Source organism: Archocentrus centrarchus, chromosome 10 (genome assembly GCF_007364275.1).
Source record: "Archocentrus centrarchus isolate MPI-CPG fArcCen1 chromosome 10, fArcCen1, whole genome shotgun sequence".
In the NCBI taxonomy this organism is placed as follows: Eukaryota; Metazoa; Chordata; class Actinopteri; order Cichliformes; family Cichlidae; genus Archocentrus; species Archocentrus centrarchus.
The window spans coordinates 25381843-25407719 of NC_044355.1; the positions used below are offsets into that span (position 1 = coordinate 25381843).

At 39.8% G+C, this 25877-nt stretch overlaps 1 protein-coding gene across 1 annotated transcript in view; it reads right to left on the bottom strand.

The window, feature by feature from the left end:
- Positions 1 to 13188: 13188 nt before the first annotated feature.
- The window catches only part of pigg (phosphatidylinositol glycan anchor biosynthesis class G (EMM blood group)), an 89327-nt gene continuing 76638 nt past the window's right edge, over positions 13189 to 25877 (bottom strand). Inside the window, exons 12-13 of the mRNA XM_030738611.1 lie at positions 25008 to 25171; positions 13189 to 14948 (exon numbers count right to left, since the gene is read on the bottom strand). Coding sequence (XP_030594471.1) covers positions 14837 to 14948; positions 25008 to 25171 — 276 coding nt within the window. The 3' untranslated portion in view covers positions 13189 to 14836. The remainder of the gene's footprint in view (positions 14949 to 25007; positions 25172 to 25877) is intronic.

Consider the following 25877-nt stretch of genomic DNA (forward strand, 5'->3'; position numbering starts at 1 on the left):
AATGTTCATAAAATGTGACATGTAGAATTTTTTTTTATAAAGATTTGGCATTTACATTTTCTAAATTTTGATAAAATGTGGCATCTCTATATCTAAATGTTCATAAAATTTGTTATTTATATCTAAATTTTCATAAAGATTTGCCACCTACACCTTCTACATTTAAATAAAAAAATTTGGCATCTATATCTTCTTAAATCTTCACAAAGCTGTAGAAGTTGTTGATGCCAAATTTCCACAGCTGCAATTAGTCTAGCGTTCTTAGACCTGATGGTTTAAATGAAAACATTTAGTTTTCATGTAATTTAGGCATTGTTTAAATAATTAACACTAGAAATTGCTCAAACACATACATTATTAGTTACTACAACAAAGATAATAAGAGTACCGCTGAGCGGGTGCCAACGCTCGGCTGTTTTGGATTGGAAGGAAAGTTTTGGCCAGCGTTTAAGTTTTTGAGCCTAATATTAAAGTTTTAGTGGAATTTCAAAGTCAAAAAAGGGGAGATAAATATATAACAAGATTAATATAATAGAGTTCAGCACCTCTAGATTTATAGTATTATAGTTTATGCAGCACATGCACGTTACGAAAATGTTACAGGTGTTGATTACTCAGTAATTATTTCAGTATAACCTGATACAGTTATACTGAAATAAATAGACACTGATGGTCTTCTTTTGCCAAAGTGCTTAAAACACTTTTTTAATAATCAATTTTTTAAAAAGAAGTCCAATAATTAGGCATATTGGGGGGAATTTCCATTGAATCACAGTGAAATTAAGGAGAAAAGGCTGGAGCTGAGCTTAGTTGTAGCTTTGTCCAGTACACTGGTGTTCCAGTTGCTGGATGATCACGCTGTGCGCTCCCGTCCTCAGGAAGTCTGGACTCCCGTGAGAACTAGCCAAGTATGAACTTCCATAATTGAGTATTGAGAAACTGCCAGGGTTAATTAACTATCATCATAAGTGTATACATGACTTTTAATAAGTTTTGTTTCCACAGCAAAAAATAAAGATAAAATGTAATAGACAGCTGGTTGGTTTATATCTGAGGTACATTTAAACTGTAAAAGTGTTAGAATATAACCACATGAACAAAAGGTGTGAAAAACTGTCATTAAACAGGCAAAAATGCATAAATAATGTACAGAAAGATGATTACTGAAGGTTGTGTATGCACTGTCAAATTTAAATCAGTGCTAGCATAGCTGTAAAAATCCACGCGTACAGAAATGAAATTTCTACCACACATATCCACGATGCAGTTCCTCATCAGGGCTTTGAAGGCACCATTTATTTAACATATGAATCTGAATAAAGCACAGAGCGCTTCTCTTGCTCTGTGTGATGAATTTGAAAATCCTAGATGACATTATCATGGAGTTATTGCGTTCACTAGATTTTCAGAAAACTTGACCTCTGACCTTTAGCATGAGGTCAGGGTCACTGAGATTCGAACTTGCCTGAGAGTTTTAGTAGATGCATCTATGGTGCAAACCTGAGCATCCTCAGTCACATCGTTCTCGAGTTATGGCCAACGTTAGAGTTTTTGTGTAACCGGAGCTGACGCCAAGGATCTGACAGGAGCTAAAAATGCTCAATTACAAATAAAGTGTCACAGTAAGAAACATTATAGAAATACAAACCTTACGGAAATAATCCAAAGTAAAAGCTATGCAGGAAGGACCGGTCACAGCATTTCAAGAATCCCAAGTTGATGAAATAATAAAAATAATAATAAAAGCAAAGCCAATAACTCACTGCCTCGGTGTCACCTCCAACTCCTTTTAATCTGCCTTTAAAAGCTGGTTGTAGCATGTTTGGCTTCACAGACACAAAAAGGTTAAATTGGGATGTGAGATGTGTGTGTGTGTGTGTGTGTGGGGGCTTTCTCTGTGGTTTCAGGGTTACCATGGTGAAACATCCAATATTCACTAGTCGCTGCAGTTTAGATATCACAGAGCTGCAATAAGCTCAAGTTTGCAGACCTAACAGTGTGTCTGAGAACACATTTTGTTTTGTTTTTAAAGGGCAAGAATTGTGTTGTAACTGAATGTGCGACGGTAAATGTCACTGATGACTTTGAAAGCAGAATCTAGTGGAAATACACAAACATATATACACAGCAGTGAACTCCACAGGACTGCTGTCTCCATTAATGTGGTTACACTTAGCCCAGTGTGTCAAGTTGATGGTTTTCTCTTACAGAAATTTTTTTGGCAGAATTTGACCCAAAGCCAAATGAAGGGCACCATCAATTTAATAAATACATTTTATTTTATTACACAGCTGGTCATAAAACATTTGTTTTCAGTCTTCCTGATTACGGCTTCCTTTAGTCAGACTAAAGGAAGCCGTAATCAGCTTCCTTTAGTTGAATAAAGAAACTTGTTGTGTTTCCTGCATGTGTGTAGTTTCTCCCCAAAGCAGTTAAATTCAGTTTCATTGAGGACCACACTGGGAACTCATCACTTAATCTCATCAATAGCAGAAACATGAAGTTTATAATGACCTTCTGATTCCTGTCTGTGATTCCATATATTTGCTAGTATGTAGATTCAATTATGTGGGCAGGCAAAAACTGATTAAGAACCTAAATTGATATGTGGCCGGATTAAAATGTCAGCAAGCAAGTTTTGACATATGTGGCATGGACTGTAAAAATGACTATTTTTACCAAGCAAGAAAGAAAACGAGCTTTCCAAATTCCAACAGCTTGGGCTGGAAAAGGACACTATCCTTTCTGAGAGATGCCTGGGGTAAAAAGTGTGGGCCAGACATGGGGGTATTCATGAGCCCCTGGCTGAGCACTGCAGTGTTGGAGCATGTCCCAAAAACCAAGCACATCACCTCGATGTTACTGCTGGCCTCAGCTGCTGTTTGCGCCCACGTGTTTACAACCTGCAACATTCGAGAGTTGACGGTCTTCTTGTGGCGTTTCAGTGTGATCCTTCAGAGGCCACTGCCTGAGGGTGGTCACAGCAACAACAACAGCAGCAGCAGCAGCAGCAACCATGAGTCGGGCTAGAAGGAATGACCCTCTTGAACTGATGTGTACCTGATACCAGCACACCTCAGGAGCACAAGGGATGTAGAAGGCCAAGTTTCCTAAAGTGTGGCCATTATTTAAATTTTCCAAAATAACAATGCTCAGAGAATTATTTAAAAATAAGGACTTTAATGTAGATAAACTATAGAACAACACGAATGCTGGAGCTTTAGCGTAACAGAGCCTTCCTTTAGTCGAGTAGGAACATGTTGACTGTTAGATGTCAACATCACACCAGTAAGACCAAAAAAAACAGAACAAAATCATTTTAAATCATCAGTATTTCACACACAGTAGTGGTCACACCTCATTTGTATGCGTAGCATATCAAAACCACATTCATTAAAGAAGGACATCCTTTCTGGCTGCCGTCACTTACACTCTAATTTCTTGGTAATATCCCACGTATGGATGTTTGTTCGTTTTCAATAAATGCAGTGAGTTTCTGGCCTTAAGCTGAAATCAGCTGTTTCTTGTCCTCCTCCTGGTTCCTTCTTTTTCCTCTGGTCTGTTAGAGTTTTTCATATCAGAGCTTTCTGTGCTTTTTTTTTTTTATTTTAACCCAAGCTACAGTCTACAGTCGCCCCTGTCCCAGTGGACTCAACCTTCACAGGCTCAGTTAGTGCAGCCACTTTTTTTTTTTTTCCCCTTTATCCATCCTCACTCCAGAGGAAATAATATGAGAAGGTGAACTTTGTCTGGCTTTATCTGTGGATCCTTTTCTTTTCCCACTTTAGTTTCAGTCAAGAAAGGGTGCTGTTTTTTTTTTTTTGTTTGTTTGTTTCAGCGGTGCCTTTTCATGACACACCTCAAAATGAATGTGTAGCAGTATGATTCAGATTCACCAACATATCCACGCTGGTAAGAACAAAACTGGCCAGATCCCACGTTCCATGAATCCAGAGTAATTTTGTGTGGGCACTTTCAAAGTACGCACATACTTCTGTGTTCAGAGTTTTTGAATGGGCCGTCCGTCACAGCTCGGAAAGGCACCAACACCACAAACATGGACTACTTGTTTGGCTACAGCTGCCAATCACTGTACCAGGCTGTAAATATAGTAATGCCATTGCTAAAGCTAGCCATTTTAACAGAGCAGTCTGTGGGGATCGACTTGCTTTTAAAAAGCGCCTCCAGTGGCCATCAGGGGAACAGCATTTTATTTATCACATTTGTGCTGGTTTCATCTTTTAGCACTAAATGTTGTCACTTGATTGACTTCACCTTAAGAAGCACTGCTAACTGATGCAGTCTGGTCATCTGGTCTGGAGCGCTCACGGACCTGGGAATGTCATGGATGTGTGGACACCTAAATCCCTCAGAACAAGCTAGAAGACATGCTTATTCAAAAGCTGTAGAAAACAGGTGATTGGATTCAATTTGAACACATCAAGTGGAGATTAATTAATAATAAGCCAAACTCATTTAAAGGCCCACAGAGAGCACAGGACGTGATGAGAACAAAGAAAAGAAATGGTAGAAATAAATGTGCTTAATATGGACGAAAACTAGACATTTCAGGACGGTTTTGAATCAATAATTGCCATTAAAAACATAACTGAATTCAGCTTTGTGTGCCTTACATTTGTGGTATGAGGGCTATAACACATCTTGGGTGCATCATCACTTTGGAGGTTTTAAGAGAGACTCCTACTCAGAAGTGAGCGGAGCGTGGAATGTGTGGCTCCTTTAATGGTGGCACTGAAGTCCAGCTCCTGAAGGCATAAAATAATTATTTAGTGGGTGGATAGCAGATAGAGGGATGATTACTAAATTATCATCCTCCTACTTCTATCCTGTATGTTAAGATACGCTAGGTGCACTTTCACAGATGGTTTTATGTCCAATTTTACTAAGTCAGTAGGAAACTTTGATATAAGAGACTCCAGTGAAAAGTGCATCATACGTCATCCATCCGCTAAAGCAGGAGGAACCGAGACAGATGGCTTCCACCCAGGACGCAAGAAGCTGAAAGACAATTTAATGGGCAGCTAATCACTGCTATCACAGGAGGAATGTGTGCAGATCCTTATGAGAACGAATAACATACGACTTTGTTTTTAACAGCTTGTTTAAAAAATAAATAAATAAAAATCACACAACTCCTGCAGAGAAAGCCTTTTATTTTATTACTGAGAACATAAACAGATGATTTTTGCAAATCTGTCACTTTTCACATTAATAAAGAAAACAACTCAGAAAATACAGACAGCGAAGGAGGTAAAAAAAAAAAAAAAAAGACTTTGAACTTCAAGGCTGATTTCATCTGATTAAACACTTAATTCATCACATACAGACAGAGCAGGAAAGTGTTTGAATACATAAACAGAATGACTTGCATAGTTACCACAAGCTAGATAAAAAAAAAAACAAAAAACAAAACAAAACACGAGGGCTGTTACCAAACGTTAGTCATATGAAAGAAAATTATTAACAGGAGAAAAGCAAAAGGTTTAAAAACAGACCGACATCACTGTGGACTGCTGGGTCACCCAGAACTGCAGGAGTCATTTCAACAGAGGTGGGCAAAAAATAACCCGCACACAGTCAGGTTTGGATGTGCTGTATAACACATGCCTAAAAGCTTTCGACAAAACAATTATTGGGATCCATTTCATGGTCTGCTGGATCCTTGGATAGAGAGAAATGAGTTCAAGCTCTCAAAGTGTTGCCCCATCAGATCTGTGAGAAGCTGCTCTGACGCCTCTGCTCACAGATCATTTTACACGCCACTCGTGAACTTCTCGGATAAGATTAAATAAGTAACTTAAACTAATTATGCTGTTATCAATACGCAGCGCTTCGTTGCGAGCAGAGTACTCTCAGCTACACTGACACAAGACAACAATTCAGATTTTTCAACACCCCCCCCCCCCTTGTTTTGAAGTGATAATCAATAAATGAAACCCCTGCGCTTCACCTGACGACAGCTTATTGCGTTTTATTCAAAGGTTTGATCCAGTTAGTTGGTCTCGTTGGACATTTAAAACATAGTATGAACAGACAAAAAAGAACCCCGCCCACCTACAGACAAAAAAGAACCCCGCCCACCTACAGACAAAAAAAATAAATAAACCACACAGCATAAATTACAACTATAATCATGAAACATGAACACCTACAACTTCTCTTCTCCGCCTCTGGTGTACTGCGGCCGCTCTCTGGCCACAAAACATAAAATGCAAAGTTTATGACAATGAATCAGTTTGTTGGAAGATGTAATTAGACACTAATTACTGTATATTTATGAATACAATTTTCTGTCACCAATGGCTCTGTTCAGACTTTCTAAGGTATTCTTACATGTAGACATATGCCACATTCTCATTCATGGACTCAGCTGGTACTTAAGTCTTCTCTCTTTCCTGCATTTTAATAAAGCAACTTCTTTCTTTTCTTTCCTCGTGATGGCAGAGCGGTGCAGAGACATCAGCACATAAGTATCATTGCAAATAATGATGTCACCCTCTACAGTGCAGGCTCAACAGGGATTCAGCGCAGTGCTATAAATCCATCTTTTAGTCTCGAAAGACTGCAGGAGTTTGTCAAACCCCACAGAACTGGTCGGGATTATGAAGAGGATTTTTTCACGAGGCCGATGAGATGCAGATGGATGTTAGTCTTTTCAAGTGTAATTCATCATCGGTACTGCAGTTCCCACAGAGCGCTTTATCATGTTTATTCTTACCAAAAACAGAAAATCGATCTCCATCTGAGAAAATGTGTTGCTCTTCATTCTAAATTTTTCTAAATCACTTCACAATCACGGGAGGAGCTCTCAGTAAAAAAAAAAAGTATGGGCTAACAGATTTAGTTGGTTTAACAGCTTGGTTTGCAAAGACAGCGCGATACAGTTGGAGAAGCTGAATGAAGTGAAGCACGCTGACAGAATAATCCTCATGAGTGCTGTAGATCATTATCTGGTTCATCAACTATTTACATCACACTTTGAAGTCTTTGTGAGATTCCTTGTTGGACTAAAGAGGAAAAAGGCACTTGACAACAGGATGCTGCCAGTTTAGCTTTGAGGCTAAACTAAAAAAAAAAAAAAAAAAAGCTAAATGTGTCTTGCCTGTAATGCAAACCAGCTCACCTGCAGTGATCCATATGCAGCGTGTGTCTGTCCCTGACCCCCCTGCATTCAAATGCAAATCCTCTTGTTTGTCTGACTTTCCAATGATGCTCGGGGGCATTTAAATTCCACTCTCTGCCGGTGTAGTAAGCAGTGAGGTCCCTGTCAAGGTGAGTCACAGCAACAACAACGGCGGCGGCAAAACAAAGAGTGAAGCGCTCGCCTCGCATCAAACACAATCTATTCAGGAAAACGTGGAACACCAGCTTGCCTCGTCTCCCCCCGACTTTTCCCAGTTTGGCGCCTGCTTCTCCAACCCCTGCGGGGGCTCGGGGGAAGTCAGTGATCTTTGCCCTGGTGAGATGCTGTTTCAATACAGACAGCTCATCAAGGTGAGTGACAAGTATTGGGGCGTGAACACAAGATTTACTTGAGTGCCTGGAGGTGAGAAGCTACAAACTGTAGCTTTAACACCGAGCTTTAACACTTGATTTTCCTTTCCTGGTTAGAACTGCCAGGTTATGATCAACAAGGAGCTCTGAAGCAGGCTCTGCTGTTCATCAACATCAGAAGCCCCAGAGTCAACAAAATAAGTGCTGGAATGATGTCTTTACATCACATCCCGCTGTATTAAAAGACTAGCTGTGCATGTCAGAAGGCAGGAACATTTTTTTTTTTTTTTTTAACTACAAATTACACAAAGCTGAAGCCAAACAGGAGGTTTGCTGAGACTTGCGTTCCAGTCTTCACTTTAACTCAGATTTTACTTTCAAAACAGGCGTCAAAGCACACAGTGAGCAGCATCAAGTCCTTGGACAGGGACACGTTGTTTGCTCTCTTGGCTCCATACTCTTATTGCTTGGATCGAAGCCAGCCTACAAGCCAGTTTTACTTTGGTGGGATTCTCAGTGATATTGAAGAAACAGATTGAGTGGACGTTAAACAAAGTTTATGTCTGCAGTTCACTGCCAGACACAAAACTTTATGACTCGTGCACTGAAATCCAAACAAGAACAGTTTATCATGTGAAATAAAGCCCTACCAAAATCAGAAGAACGATTAGCTCAGTCTTTCTGGAACTTGTGTTGCAGTGTTTACACATTACCACTACACAGTTTTGATTTTCACCAACTGCAATTCACAGCTTTCCTCAGTCAGATGAAGCAGAAATAAAAAGACAAACGGCTACGAGTTCAAGCAAACAGCATGCTGGTGCTCTTAACAGGTTGCAGAGCTTTGACTTGTTACTGTATGCAGCAAAAATGTGGATTTAAAGCTCATTTAGAGCTCATATTTAGAGTTTATGTGCTACATAAACCTTTTTTATTAGCTGACCTTACTGTGCACACTGGATGTAGAAAACTGACCTTTATGTGAATATGATGATTTATTGAAAACTGAGATATAGAAATCACTTAGGTCATTTGAGGTTAAAGGAGTCTAATGCAGCAAAGACACACACAGTAAGGGCTATAGTTCTAACTGCTCACTTCATCTGAACATATCTAAAACTAAAGTCTGAACATTAAAGAGGTAGTCTGAAAAACAACTCCAATCTATGAAATAACTAATTTGGGGACATATAATTTCACCTACACAACCTGTACTTTATCGTGAGCAGCTTTGTGTCAACATCTTCCAAAATGTCACCGGCCACTACAGGGTTAAATTCTCACGAGGGTTAAAAAAAAAGGTCATGGAAAGAAAAAAAAAACAAACCACATAATATTTTAGCTAATGGTTAGTGCAGCATACTGGAAATGTGCGACATGCTGAAAACGCCCACTCTGCACCCCTATGTTACACCCACACAGGTGTTTTCACTCACGCTGCCTGATTAAACCTTTTTCTCAAGACTGCGTGGGCACAAACCTGACTGACGTCCCCGTTAAACTTCTGCTAATGTTGGAATTTTTAAACCGCACACTTTCTCACAACATATATTTTGACAGAGAACATGAAGCACGCACATGTGGCACTAAAAACAGTGCTCTGTTCTTCTTAAATGTCCCTGAATGACACAGCAGCTGAAGAAAAATCCAATCATAATTATATTTATCATTTACACCTGAGCCCACCCGGCTATGACAAAAAGCACACTGAGGTTGCGGTCGAACAGTCAAAGTCTAAGGAAGGTTTCCAACTGAGTAAAGTGTGTGGCAGCCATAGTTAAGAGCTGGTTGAATACTAAGAAACCACCTTTATCATCTCCTTCCTATCAAAGCAAAGCAAGATCCAGCTGTTCACAAAAACAAATGACAACTGATGCAGATCATCATGTGGAGACATTTTTAACTTTTAACAATTTGTTAAAACCTGCAGGCAAACTATGAACGTTGTGCGACATTGTTAAACTGAAATTACGTTGTGAGTTGTGTGAAGCACTTTATAAGAAAGTCCTCTATGAAGCGAAGTGACAGACGGACTGTAGCTCAGTTTGAATGGGTTTGCTTATAGGGTTCATATAGGGATCATTAACCTGTTAACTGGCAAGGGCCCGCCCCCGGGCCCTCTGTAGCGATTTCCGACTTTGAAGCCTCATAGCGTCACAGTAACGCTGCCGTTCGCCCTCACGATGCTTTTATATGACAGACTAGACCCTCAGAATTCGATTGACACCTCATTTAGCCAATCATGTTATGAAATGGATTTTCCAGAGCCAATAATATCCAGAGAGCGTCATGTGACATTAAGGACATGCCCCCAAATGTTCTCCAATCGTTCTTATTGGTCAACTCTAACCTGAAATCTAAAACCACAGATGGATAGCCAATAAAATTCCCGACACGTGGGTATATGGCACTATGGGGTGTGTTTTCACATGAAGGCATAAACTCCCTGCGTATTCAGTGCGTATTTGCTGCGTCCTCCATGCGTAAACCAAACAGGAAGTAGGAGTCTATGCGCTGACGTGCATAAACAGTATTTACAATGTTTTCTCTCGGCAATGGATTGTCAGAATGCATCAAAAACAGACTACATTTATTATACGAAGTGACTAAATGACTCACGAGAGTGGATTATTTTGTATTAGAGAATGTCGTCGCTGATTTGACCAGTTTTATCGCTGCAAATGAACACCTGTTACTCAGAAGGCAGAAGGTAAGTTTTTATTCTCAGCTCGTCCTCGTATTATATGCCGTTCTGATGTAAATATGTATGTAATGCTGAGCTTGGCATGCACCATTACACAGAAAATATAACCGTGCGCCGCTGTGGCGCCACTTATATTGTGTGTTTGCGTGGGCGCTGTATAGTGGTGTGATTTACGTATTGAAATGTGCCAGGTGTTTGGGGGTAGGGAAAGGTGTACTGTAAGTATCGATTGGGGGTTTCGTGGGCTTCTCTATTACGTCAGCATCACCCGATAAAAGGGCAAGGTGAGGTGGACAACGTCTCAGAGCTTCATTTGAGATTCGTCGTGATCGCATCGTTGTTTTGGAGTTTTGCGAAATGGCACAGCGGGCCGCCGGCAAGACCAAGTTCAGCGCTCAGGAGGTTGTGGAATTGCTCACACGGAGAGAGAGCGACATTTCAGCATCAGACTTTTTGGGTTCAACTGATGATCCAACATCAGAAGAAGATTTGTTTTCCGATGGAGATGACCAGTAAGTGTCTAAAGTTTTACAAGTTGGGGGTGGGGGTTATTGTATGGGAGGAGGTTGTACATTTTGTATCAGACAAGGACTACTGGGAGGATTGTGTGGTTTTTATTTTATGTGTGTATGCACTGTCTGCATTTACTGTAACTTTTTTTGATATACAATGTATTTATTTGTGTGTGTAAGGGAATCACTGAAAAATGACTGGGTTTTTGGTGCATGAAGGCCTGACATTTTCCTTCTTTTACAAATTAGGGGAACCTCTGATCATGAGTGGCAGCCAGCCAAAGAGAAGATGGTGGAAGAGGCTTCTTCATCTGATGAAGAGGATCTAATGCCTGTTACAGCACAGGCCAGAAGGGCCAGTGCACCACATGTGACAAGCCATTGTGCTTTGTCCCAAACAGAGACTGCTATAACCAGTGGCACATTGAAAATTCCATGTGAGGGGGGGTGGGGGTAGAGCAGAATAATTGTAAATTGTTGCAGTTTGCTGTGCTGTGTTTTTTTTTTTACATTACTCTGAAAATAAAATAGCATTTACAGAAATGGTGATTTGTTTTGTGACTATTTTTTTTTTTACAATGTACAATAGTGTCATTCATATTTTATTGGATTAATATGGCTTTATTTATGATTTATTCAGTAATTTTGTGTGTAGTACAGGATTCCTCAGGACAGTATCTTTGATTAGAGCCCTCATTGATGACTGTATGTTGAAGCATTGAGGAGTTACAGCCCTTTAAAATTTGCATGTCAAAGGGGGCTTAGATGCGGCACTTGGACTATCCAAATGGCACATGAGAGAGCACGCCAGGGCATCAATGCACAAAAACCTTTACAAAACAATAGGCTTTTGTGCTATCTTGATGAAATTCGAAATGCACGACAAAAAGACTTCATTCTACAGCTCCAATGTATTTTCCAGTCGTTACCTTCTATATTCAGTGTGTAGTTACATGATAACAATCAGGAAAAATCTAGGCGAGGCAAAAATTGTCTACTTTTTCTGTGTTCCAAACTTAATAGCTACAAACTCATTACAGTTACAGTGCTTTTGACTACATAAATGAAAAATATAGGTTGTCTGCTTCGCAAAGACACTAAACTTTTGTGTGTACTCCAAAGAGTTCAGGAACAGCAGCTGATTTAATTTGGGTATGCTTTTTCAGGCGTTTTTTGTTTTTTTTAGCCGCCAGTTAAGTGGTTAATTCATTATACACGGGTAATCTGAGGTGTTTGGACAGTAGTTTGGGTGAGCTTGGTGAACTGATTAAGACCCAAAGAGAACACAGTGAGTGGAGTTTAATGCGCTTCATATTCATGGAGTGTTGCAGCGACATGCCGTACCTGGTTTCTGGAGTTCTCAGTGGGTCAGAGATATTAATCTAAGTGGTAAGAAGAAGACTGCACTAGCTGTAAAATGTTACTGTGATGGAACCTTTCTGTGGCCCTAACACTGAATGGCCAGCTGTTGGACTGCATTTGAAATTTGTCATTGGCGCTGCCTCTTTGAATTCAACTTGAATCAACGGACTGCCTGGATTCCTCCATCAGCTGATGGAGAGTTCTCCATCAGCTGATGCAGAGTTCATCCATGTGACTGCTTACTGGGCATGCAGCTGAACACTTCATCTAACATCTGTTTCAGTTCCACTGCCACAAGGACACATACAGAAAATCTTTACTACCTGATACCACAACACCGTCATTTATGATTTATGCTCTTTATTGTATCATATTTAGGTTTGGGTTTTTAAAGTTTTAATTTTTTTCTCTTTCTATTTAACTGAATGCCTTCTTTTGTGGATTTTTTTTTTAACCTTTCTGAGTTGTTTTGTGATATTGTATTTATTTTAACATTAAAAACAGCTAGACTGTTATTCATGTTCTGGAAGCTGTAACACAGTAATTTCCCAACTTTTGGGATAAATAAATATGTCTTATTTTAAGAGATGATGAAAGACTTTAAAAAGCGATGTTAAGGGGATTGTTTCTTCAGCAGGAAGAGAAATGTCACTTCATCTGCTGGAGGGTTTTCCTTTCCACCATCGCCAAGTGCTTGCGCATAGGGTGTTGTCTGATTGTTGGGTTTTCTCTGTATTATTGTATAATCTTTACCTTACAATATAAAGCGCCTTGAGGCAACAGTTGTGATTGGGCGCTGCATAAATAAAACTGATTTGACATGAATTGCTGTGATTGGTAAAGCATATAGTTTTAAATTCTATCCCATGTAAAGAGGTTTATATATTTCACTGTGTCATTCACATTTATACAGCCTGCATAAAACAACATGGTAAGAACACAAAGGGCAAAATATCTAAGGGTGAACTTCCAGTATTTGATCCCAACCAAGCCCGGCTTGTTTTACTCGTATACCTGATCCCTGTGCAGATCTGTTCTCAGGCATTGTGCATGCTGTGTGATTGCTAAGCATGAAACTCCAGCACTTCCTCAGCTGCCTTCATGAAAACTGCTGTTTAGAAACAAATAAATGTGACAAAGGCATATGAGAGGACACTGTCTCACTACTTCCAAAATTGTTAGCAATCACGTCACAAAATGCATAAAATCACAAACATCACTGTACCTCGTGAGAGCACTTTTCAAAAGCATGTTTGTGTTTATGTGTCCTTGTGTGTGAAAGAGAGAGCACATACGCGAGAGAGGAGCTGAGATGTTGAGACAAAGTGAACCCAGACTGCTAAAAGCTGAGGGAGTGCAGGCCAGGCGGGGTCAACTGTGTTCACGTATGTCACAAGGCAACCTGAGGCGAACACGCCTTGAGATGAGCAAAATGCCTTTTCAACTCATCATACCCACGTTGACATGGGATTATAACCTTCATAACATGCCTAGTGTAAGTTGTGACGGCCCACTCTGTCCTGCCTTCCTTTTGGCCTGCTTGTGTAGCAGGACTCCTGCAAGCATTAGAGGGCTGGAGTTTGCCAGTCAGTGACACCGGCAGCACCCGTGCCAGTGCTCTATACAAGTGCTCACAGATCAGTTGATGAGGGGTTCTCCTCCTTGAGACACGTCTTTGCATTTTGGTTTGGCTTCTTGCACTCGTCAACATTGCATACACTATTCCTTCACTCATGCACTCACTGACACTACTGACTGTACTGACTACACATATCATGGTTAGTTTAAGTTCTGCTTCTGTTCCTTTAATTTAAAATAAACAACCTTTTAATCTGCATTTGTGTGCATCTCCCTTTTGGTCATAGCCGTGTGGCCCAGTTCGTGACAAATGCAGTAGGATTTTCAGAGCACTGCGCTTCTTTTGAATTACAGATTCTCCTTCACAACACTTTCCATCAATGAAGGCGATTAAAAAAGTGATGAGGAAACGAAGTGACTTTTTTTTTTTTTTAATTTTCGACCACAACCAGAGGCCTAAAATTGAAGCAGCTAAATGGAATCCAGTCATAATTAATAGTATTTATGTCTGTGCTCATCCTACCATGACAAAGGTGTTTTAAATTTGGTGACCTCACATATTTCCCAGCACCACTCCGTGCATTTTCACCTTAAAAAAAAAGCTTGGCATGAATAAGTGAAAACAACTGAGGATGCAAGTCTAGACTAAAACAAGTATTATCAAACGCTCGCAGCACATACACATCTAGCTCTCCAGTGTAACATCAAAGTCATTCAATTAATCATGGAGCCAAAGCACCCCGTTGTTGTTCACTGTACACTCGTCCCTGAGGTAATACACAGTGTAAAAAAAGCTCAAAAATCTTTACATCATCTCAACTTTATTCCTCCTCAAAACACTTTTATTTTTGGAAAGAATGAAATATTTAAATATACTTCCTCAAAATACATAAAAGTGCATTCTCAAAGTATTTTTTGCAATAGAGTTCACAAACATCTATCACACAATGTGAACAGACTAACGTACAGAGTGATGGTGAGCATTTTATAGCATGGATCCCCCACAGTATAAGACCAAGTCTGATCCTTTACGAGGGATTTTCAGTCTTTGGCTCCCTAAGACTTACTTGAGCTGGGGCTTTGCCTCCATGGTGATGAAGAAGAGACAGACTCCTGCAGTCAGCAGGAGATGCATGGATTCATAAGTAATTGGGTGAAAAGACGCTCATATGAAAAGATGGTATCGTAGACCAGTTACCAGTACAATGTAGGCTGCAGTTGGCACAGACCTCAGCAGGGCCAAACAATAGCAACCATGGCCGACTGCAACTGGGCTCCTGTGGAGAGGAAAAGGAATCATCAGAGAGAAGGATGCACTGCAGAGAGCAAAGCAGGCGACTACAGTGTTTGACTACAGGCAACTTCCTGTGGAGTAACACAGTAAAGTTTGATGTAGTAGCCAAGGTCGTCCTAAAGCTGGTTATGTTTTTCATGATGGAGTTGATTCAGTAAAAATGCAGATTGGTTGATGATTCACAGCAAAGGCCCACAATTTCACATTTTTCCCTTTACACGTGTACCCAGGAGAAGACTCTGATCCAATTATCTTGGCACAATAATGCGGATTGCTGGCAAATTCCTGATAAAGAATTAATGACTTTAAACCTGCAAGATGGGATGCGCGAGGAGATTAGGAGATGATGATGATGTAAAGCAACACACACATATACACAAAAGAAACTTGGTCCTGTGATGCACTGAAACACGTGAGCAAATTAGCACAGGGATCTTCTTCATTACAGCAGGCAGAGTCACAGCTGAGGGGAGGAACTTAAAGCTATTTCACAAAACAGGAAGGCCAAACCAAAGGAGTAGGAGACATGCTAGGTAGACCAGTTAGGAGGTGGATAGAAACACATGCACACCAATGCTGTCAAGAGTGGATCAAGACTGACCAATACCAATAATCAATAAAGTTTAACGACTCGTTATAACAGAATAAGAAAAAGTTTATACGTATCATCGCTATCATACTTTCCTCAGTTGTTGAGGCAGAAACATTCAGATCACTGTTACCTGTTAGCCATTCATGTATCGCTATCATCTTTAACATATGTTGACATATGTGTGGTTATAGCAGTCACAGACATAGCTACTTCCAAAGCACCTTCTCCTGCCTCTGAGCTACAGCTGTGGCTGGTGCATGGCTGAGTGAGCTTTCCAGAAGTAACGAGACAGGAAACAGCCAGAGGCGAGAAAACACATCCTACTGGTCAAAATAAAAATTTCTGTCAAGGTCCATGAAATAACTGGTTCTTTTACAAATAAATAACCAAATAAAGAAATAAAATGTATTGAAGCTTCTTTCATTGTGTATTCATTTTAAGATTTGTATTTTAACTTTGAGGACGTTTTTTAACTGAAACACATTACATGAGGAACGATTTCTATCAACTTGAAACAATTCTGCACATCAAGTATTTATTCATCAGCATACTCAAGACAAACGTGATGTTGTACTCATAATGGCAACAAGTCAGTGTGGACATTATTCCTACTTTCTGGCGAGCTGAAGGAGGGTTAGTGATCATCCATGATTATGATGACGCAAATGCTAGCTAGCAACAGCAGCAGTTTTTTTTTCAGGCATTGCGGGTTAATGGGCAGCATGTGGCGCGGGGGTTAGCACTGTTGCCTTACAGGTCTGGGGGTCGAATCCCCCCCTTGGCTCAGGCTTCTTCTGTGTGGAGTTTGCATGTTCTCCTGTGTTTGGATTCTCTCCGGCTACCTCCCACAGTTCCAAAGACATGCGTTAGTGGGGTTAGGTTATTGGTGATTCTAAATTGCCCATAGGTATGAATGTGAGCGTGAGTGGTTGTATGTCTCTCTGTGTTAGCCCCTGCAACAGGCTGGCGACCTATACAGGGTGTACCCTGCCTTTTGCCCATAGACAGCTGGGATAGGCTCCAGCCCCCCACCAGGGTGGATGAGGGTTAATGTGGTGTTTCTTCAGTTTACAGAAGAATTTAGCATTACACGTGGTCAGAGTCATAACAAGTACCAAATATTGCTTAAAGCAGTATGACAACTGAAGTCAAATGCTACAAATGTCATTTCTGCTAAGTGCACAACTGTCTGTGTTCTTCACAAGTACACACAAGTACTGTGAAAGACTAAGTACACCCCTGCTTTCATAGGATTTAAAGGGTAAGTAGCAAACAGCTGGTGCTAATCAAATACACTTGATTAATTGATCATCAGCAAGTGTGAGCACCCCAGTGAAAGCAGAAATTTTGGCAGTTTGCTGCTCTGGACCCAGGAGTGGACGTTCCAGCAAATTCACCCCCAAGGTCAGACTGTGCAATGCTCAGAGAAATTACAAAAAAAAAAAAACCCAAGAGCTCCATCTCATACTCTGCAGGCCTCGTTTAGCATGTTAATGTTAACCACCATGTTTGGCAAAAACCAAACATAGCATATCAACGCTAACACCTCATAGCAACTGGGAAGCACAGTGGTGGATGGGTGATGATATGGGCTGGTAGTCACCTAGTTGACCACAAACTCCTCTGCATACCAAAGTATTCTAGAGTCAAATGTGAGGCCATCCGTCTGACAGTTAAAGCTTGGCTGATACTGGCTCATCAACAGGACAATGAATCCCAAGCACAGCAGATTTACACTCTTGATACTTTGGCTCCTAAAGTCTTAATGAAAAAAAATGGACATTTTTCCTTTCATGTGATTCCTTGCATTATTATGTCATATAAATTCAGTTTTTCGGTGTATTTGTTATGGATTCATGTGCTGTAGATCTATCATGTTTAATATAACTACTGCATCAGGCACTGATTTTTCTGGCTTGTGCAGGGCACTGTATATGATCAGTGGCTTAAGATGGTGCCGCCAGGTGTTTCATTATCTGATAAAGATACTACTAGGTGCACTAATAAGAATACTGGGAGTTCTGCAGTGTATGAACCGTTAATTATTTTTATAGCTTAATTTAACACATTACTGCTCGCAAAGCTGCTGTGACCCCTCCTCTTGACTTAAGTTGATTACTTTTAACTGGAAAGCACTAGGTTTGTAACAAGATTAAAATATCCTTGGTCTCATGTAATTAATCCATAAACTTCATCACTGTAGTTAAACTGCAGAGACGCTACAGGCACGTTAGCCAAGCTCTGCGGTGAAATATACAGTTTAACTGAGCATCTGCTTTTTCTTTTAGATTACAGTTTGTGTTGGTGTAAACAGCATGTGCATAAATATAGCTTGAGTGACTGTCGTTGAGAGAAGCTTCAGTAGCCTGCATTATGTATATGTTAATTAAACATGTGTTTCTAATGCAGTTAGCTATGCTAGGTCTAATAAAAGCTGTAATGTATAATGTGTAGAGATGGTTCAAGTGAAGAAGAACCTGCAAACACACCGTCAGAATAATAGATTTCAGTTCGTTCATGATCCAATCCTGATCATGTTACTGTACATGTAATAAAACAAATTCTCCCTCCCGTTGTTGATCATTTATCCCTTCTTAACAACACTAACTTACAAATGACAACACACAAAGGCTGTGATGGTGAACAACCATCTATACAACCGGTGACACAAACCACTGTTTTGGAAGTGAAAACAACTATGACGACTCTTGAAGATGTCCATTCATGTCATTCAAACAAACTGCTGGTATGCTACGAACAGCATGTCAAAGCTGAACTAAAAACTAGCCACGAAATCTCTAATGGATGTTTCCGGGCAGTGTAGATAATAATATTAACATCTTCCTGCTTTTTAACATCACAGTAAGAAGCTGAGATATGACATATGACTCCTTTTTAAAACTATGACTGACAAAGTCACCATGTCCTCAGATGAAGAGAAATTAAATTTGTACGTCATGTCGTGTCAGGAAATAAAAAACTGAACTCTACCATCCTCTGTTTGTGTTTGCTGCTAACGCCTACTTCCACAGAGTTGCTCATATCAAAACAGCTTAGGTCTATTTCTGTGTGCTGCCTCAAAGAGCTCATGGGCGACCTCTAAGGTGGGTCATGAGTATATACAGTCAGTCTTCACCACCTATGAAAAAGATCTGTAAAAATGTACAGTTTTAGAAATTAATAAGGTGATAAGGAAGCTTAACTAAGCATCTGACTTAAAGCTGAATCATCTTACTAATAATGTGAGAAATCTCTGACTGTCACTTATGTTGACAACTGTTTATCTGCTCTGCTTCAGCCTTTGTGGGTGTGTTGCTGGGGACCAGAGTAAGTACAGTGCCAAGTCTGAGGTTGTTTGGATAAGTGGCTCTCCTGTGTTGGCTAAAAGTTGCTCTATATCTGGTTTCCAACCAAGGGGGAAAAAGGACAAAGATGACCTTGAAGAGTCCATCACCACACAGCCTACACTGACCTACATTATAAAAACCTGTGTTATCTTTAACTACATTATATTTCAGTAAACCATTTCACCCTTAAGCTCACAACATACGGATGCAGAAAAAGATTGACACTTGTCACTTCTGCTTTTTCCACAGCTCTCTCCAAAGAGCCAACGCAGCGTCTTAGAAATAAATCAGGTGTGACATGCTGCTTGCATTTATGTCAGAATATCAAAGTCTTTAGAGAATGATGAAAGTCTCACTTAACAGTCAGAGGATTAGAAGATCTACAGTGGATTAAGACAAAGAAAGATTCTGTGTAAATAATGATACAGTTTGATGTAATTACTCAGCAGCTCCTGAGGACTTCCAGTACTAGCCTTGTGTTCAAGCTGATGATGTTGCAGAGTGAATTTTAAATGAATTGAAACTATTTTAGTGCCATTAGTCAGAGTACCTCTGAGTACCTATTAGAGGTAAGGTTTCACTGGATGAGTGATGACAACAATGAAAGATGATCACATGCCCTGCACAGCGCTGTAATGCTGTGTGTAATGTTTACCATCAGCTGGATGATGTTAACCCCCCCAGAGGCTGCAGTGTTCATTACAGCCTACATATGAAATTGATGGGTTGCCCACTTGGCTATTCAGAGGATAAGACCACAGTGAATATGGCGAGGCTGCCAGGCACCAACTCTCATAACTGGCAATTACGCTGTCAATCTAAATGCAATTTACTGCCTGCTTTCATTGTTCTAGTTTAGGTTCAAGTTTAAAACCGATCGATGCAGGTGCTGCGTTTCAACGAGCTTTCTCAGAAGCAATGTTTTGAGTAGCTATTTTGAACTTACTGTAAATGCATTAAGTACAACTACACATCTCAGGTATCATGCTTTTATTGGTTCATGTAAAGTGATTTTCCTTTGCTGATGTGAGTGTGTGAGATACTCGATTCCAGGAGAAAAGGCCACCAGTTTATGTTGAAATCTCTGCACATTTTGGGGCGTTTAGGGTGAGATTCTCATGGATGTGTGACCAGCTGTGCTCCAAAAACGCTGTGATGGACATTAAGTGATGTTCACAAGGACTTTTTTTATATTAGTGCTAAATGAAAGGTAGAGACCAAACCATGTACATTTCTGGACCAGAGTGCTGGACTATTGGATCAGCTTTGTCATTCTTACACCCCACTGATAGCAGCACAAAAATAAATAAATAAATAAATAAATAAATTATAATTCAGCTGGATAGAGCTTTTTAATCAAACACTGTCTCAACTACTGAAATGTTAAACACAGCTTATTCAAATGTGGGATCAAAGATTATTAAGAATATAATCATGTATGGATATTTTCACCCTCTGAGGTCTAATTTCTATGCATTCTTTGTGTTAACAAAATTTAAACATTTTATTACATAAAGCAGAATTTCTTTATATCTCAAGGCAGCAGACTTGCATATATATAGCTCTGCATTTTAGTTGCTGGAATTTTAACACAGAAGTCAGTTTAAAACGACTTCTTTTACACAAACATTATATTTTGTCTGCATTAAAATAGCATTTTAGTTTTGGCTCTATCAGCAGGGCAGCTGCCGACCAGCCACAGACCTCATCACTCAGCACTGTGCAGAGGCCTCATGCTGAGGGGAAGCTGTAGTTATTGGCTGCTTTCACACACATACAGCAGCCCGGCTACTGGCCTCTCTCCAATGGAGGTCTTGTGCAGGTTAAGCTGTTTACATGCATCTTTGATACCCTCCGAGGACCTCTCCTCATTGCCATGAGTCAACTAATTAGCATAACATTTCTGCGCGCCAGCACTGTCCCACCCACAGAGACTAAAAAAAAAAAAAAAAGTATGAAACAAACAAACAAACAGTCAAAAGTAATTGTAATAGTGATGCTGGTGTCTGGCTGTGCTGGCACAGTCAACAGAAAAGACAGTAAGAGAGAGAAGCATGTTTGAATTCAGTTATAACACAGAGCAGTGGCAGCCAACGTTTTGGCTGACATACCACGATGAGTGCAAGTGCTCCTCCATCAATGACACCCACCATGTTCCAAATGTTTTCTCATGAATGGATTACAATCTGGGTGTATTTCAAATGTTCAATTATATAAAATGTCATCACAATAATGTTTTTATGCAACCCAACTGTCAGTGAAAACCCTGATCATGTAGCACATATAAAGAACTGGTAAACATGCCTTTGTATACTGATTCTGAATGTAACAGACACTCCCATTTTGTATGACAGAATCAGGAGGTTTTAATCATTTATGCTTTTCTTTTAGCTAATAGGCTTACAGTCATACCACCCTCACCAAGCCCAATATTATCTGATCATAAAAGGTAAGCAGGGGTGAACTCTGGTTAGCACTTAGATTGGAGACCACCTGGGAATCTCCCTGAGCCTGGTTCTGCTGGAGGCTTCTACCTGTTAAAAGGGAGTTTTTCCTTCCCACTGTTGCCAATTGTTTGCTCACTTGGGATAATCTGATTGTTTGGGTTTTCCCTGTAATAATGTAGGGCCTTTACTTAATAATATAATGCACCTTGAGGTGACTGTTGCTCTGAATTCATGGTGTATAAATAAAACAGGTGCTCTAAGCTTGGGTGGCAGAGCTGTGTAGTGGGTAGTGCTGCCAGCTCACACCAGAAAGGTTCCTTCAGTTCAGTTCCAGTTTATTCACAAATCAATTAAAATGCAGTTAAAATCTTAATTAAGCATAAAACAGTGATTTGTGAAATGGGACTCCCCAAAGCTATCCAGAGCTTGTAAATAGAGGTCCAGACATTAAATAATATGCATGGAACACAAACAATATTGTATCCTAATACAAACCTAAATCTGAAATTCTTAAAATACAGCATAGTGACATCAATATAATAAATCTAAACAGTGGCACATGGAAAATAACAGTATAAATTTATTGGAGTGTGTATTTCAAATGGAAAGCTACGGAGAATTTTTGAAAATGCTCAGCCTTGCAGCCATATTGTAGTAGCAGCTGTTGTCTTAAGCTCTTTTTAAAGCCTGAGTGAGATTTTGATTTTTCTAGTGTTATTATACCACAGTTATTCTAAATCTGCAGACCTCAGGTCACACTAAAATTTGTACATTTAAGCTTGTGTTTCTTTTTCCTGAGAAGGAAAGAACATGGGGATCTTAAGTGCATTTCTTAAGTGAAATTAAGGCAACTGGACTATTTTCTTGGTTCTGGACTTCTTCAGTTCTTCCTCTTGGATGAGATGTGAAAGGTCTTCACGAACCAAAAAGAAGCCCAATTGCCTTCATTTCAAGACTACCATGACCTGGACAACTGAGAACCCACACAGACATACAGACGAGGACAAAATTGTTGATACCCCATCGTTAAAGAAAGAACAAGAGTTTTCCAAAAGGCTTGCAAGAAAGTATATGCATGTATATGAAAGTGATTAAGTGTTGAGTTTAGCAGTTAATATTTACAAATAGATACTTAGAGTAAATAATTGTTCTTCAACTGGTAATGCGTAGAACTGTCTATATTTGATACATGAAGTTTATTTCATTCAATATTGATGAAGATATCTGATATAGGAAATACAGAGATGAGACAGCTGAGAGATGAATGAATGATGGAAAGATGACACACCATGATACCAAACAGCACAGATACCTGTGATGCTAATTACAGGACACTCCTGAGTTTAACATGTCCCTATGGTCAACCTATCAATAATAATAAAGGCTGTAATTAATAATTCTGCTGAACCATAATTCAAAAGCAATGCCTGATTTTCATTCATTAATTTTCAGTAAATTTTTATTTGTTACTTTTGTCAGTTTCAAATTATGTCAGTGACCATTGTTGGGCTTTTCTTTCTTTAACAGAAGGGCACCAACAACTTGTTGGGATAAGACCACAAAGTCTGTCAATGAGTCTAAACGCTGCATTATACATGATACAGGCATTATGAAAGCTGTTGCATTCAGTTAGGAGGTAAATCCTCGTTTGAACCCCCGCTGGGGCCTTTCTGTGTGGAGTCTGACTGTTCTCCAGTGCCTGCGTAAGTTTCCTTGGGCACTCTGCGCTCCTACCACAGTCCAAAGACATGGATGTTAGGTTAACTGGAGATTCTGAAGTGGCTATGGATGTGAGGTAGATAAAGTGCTTGAAGTGTACAGAATAAAACATTTCTGGAACCAAAGTAGAAACCACTGATGCTACTGGCAGGGCTCCTAAAAGAAAGCATCAGATGATCCTTAATGATCAAACAACTCAAAGGCACTCTCTTAATTAAATTAAATGCCTTTACTGTCATGTGTGGCTGTGTAGCAGGGAGGGGTGGACCCAAACGCATGACACAAAACAGAACTAAACTTAAACTTCTTTATTTGCAGATGGCTCGAATGATACAAAACACAAAATACAAAATAGAAATCTCAACCGAGGCTAAACAAAAGGCAGAATGCCAACCTGGGAGAAAAAAAACAAATCACTAAACTGGGGAAACACACAGCAAAGGAGGGAAACACTGATGACGCCGCAACAAACAACAGAGAAAAACTGAGGGCTTAAATACACAAGGAAATCAGGGAGAGTGGAAAAACAGGTGAAACAAATGAAACTAACAACACAGAGGAAGCAAAACTGAACACAAAGCACAGGGAACACGAGACTGTCAAAATAAAACAGGAAGTGACTGACCATGACGCACACGCAGACTCATCAGAACACAAGGAATAACAGACACAAGAGACACCCCAACACCAGAGAGAGAGACTGAGGGAAAACCACAGGGAGAACTAAACTCTAAGACTAAGGGAAGGGAAACCTAAACCCCACACACACACGAATACAACAGGAAGGGAACTAAACACTAAAAGGGGTCAAGACACAGGAAAGACAAGGACCCAGGAAAACAGAATGAAAAGCAATAACTAAACTCAAAGCTGGCATACAGAACTACAACAAAACAGAACTTCACAAAAGGAACTCAAAGCACTGGTCCACTGACCCAGGACCATGACATTTATTCTCATATTATGGTCATTCTTAAGCTAAAAAAAGCAAAACAAACTCCATTGTGTTTCGGCACTACAAACCTTCATCAGGTAATTAGTGCTTTAGTTAATATTACCTGGGCACGTGGCATAACCTAACTTGCAAATGTCTTTTTGCTCTACAGTACAAATGTAAACAACTCCAGCCTATCGATGACAAATTAAGTTTTACAATAAAAAAAAAGGATTAATTATAAATTCCAAATATGCCAAGTTAATTACATAAAATTAATAAATAATAATTAATTAATGATAGAAAATAATAAGCGGTGACAGACAAAGGAGCCTTAATCGAGAAGAAGCTTTGATGATGTAGCCTGTGTATATCCCGTTCAAAGAGCACCTCAAACCTTCTCAAAAACTGTTAAAGCCACAGATGATTCACACATGCTTTACAATAAAACAAACAGGCCCACTGATCAACGTCAACACAAACAGACCAGAAGCTCCACCTTCAACTAGAATGACCAAAAAAAACATCTGATTCAGGGCTTTCAAATTATGCTGGCGCCAGGCGCATTTTCCACCTACTCCACCACTCTGCGCTGTCTACTTTTTAATTTTCCTAAAAAAAAATTTTTGCACCCTCAGCTGTCTCCATTTCCAGGGCCATGTGGACGCACGCGGCAATATTTACATTCTTTCAATCTGAGCCATTTGATTGGTTCAGGACTGCCATGTGACTATTCATATCGTCAAGGTGCCTGCTACTCTGGCATGCCCCCCTGCTACTCCAAAACAATTTGAAAGCCCTGCTGATTAGATAAAAGACGTACATTTTGCAGTTACGACGAAAAAATATCAGTGAGCATTCATTAGTACAACAAAGATTATTTTTTTATTTTTTGAAATTACAGTTTAATAACTTGGAGCTGGACACAAAACACTGTCACACAGCAGCACCAGCACTGTATAGGTGAAAACTAAGTAATAGTGGGTTTTAAATCGACACTTACCTGTCTCTCTCTGAGCTCAGGTAGCAGACAAGGTGACACACCCAAAGCAGGGGGCCTGCGTAAGTGCTGAGAGCTGTTAGGAAGATGGCAGGTGCTTCTATGTAGCTTTCCAGTCCAACGAAACCAACTGAAATGTCGACTGTAGCTATGTTGTTGGAATTCCCCTGCAGATGCAGAAAGAAATCATCTTCTAAAAATTTTCACTGTATATAGACAGAAACAAGTACAAAAAGATCTGTGGATGTAAGTGCTTCAGAGCTCTAAAGAACTGGCCCTTTGCTTTATCATCATTACTCTGAGTTTCTGGCCACTTCCCAGCAGCCCAGTTGTTTGTGTTTTCCAATCTCCGACCACAGCAGCACACACAGCTCTCTGTCTGGAGCTGGACTTAGTACCACTCAGGCTACTGTGTAAGTGTGTATGTGTATGCAGCAGCAAATACATTTTCTTTCTTTCTTTTTAAAAAACAAAAACAAAACAGTAACAAACAGATTTCTGCCTTATTTAACTTTGCAACCAATTTCCAGCATCTCTGGAACAAGATAAATATGTCTGCAGTAAACTGAAAATATAAAACTTTTGTTGTACTTTCTTTTCATCTCAGGCTTTAGCAGATATCATCACTGCAATGCAATCAGGATTTATAGCCACAATCTTCTGCAAGTACAAGATCCATTTACAAGGACAATAAGACTTTGTTCAAATAAAATTATATATATGTTACAAAAAAAGAAAAAACAGGAAAAGGAATCCCTGTTCAAACTTGTGAAGCTCAGGTGCTTAATCTGATTTTTGGTGGCATATTTAAATTGATAAAAACACCTGCTCAAGCCTCAGCATTCACACTTACCGAGTAACTCAAGCCACTGA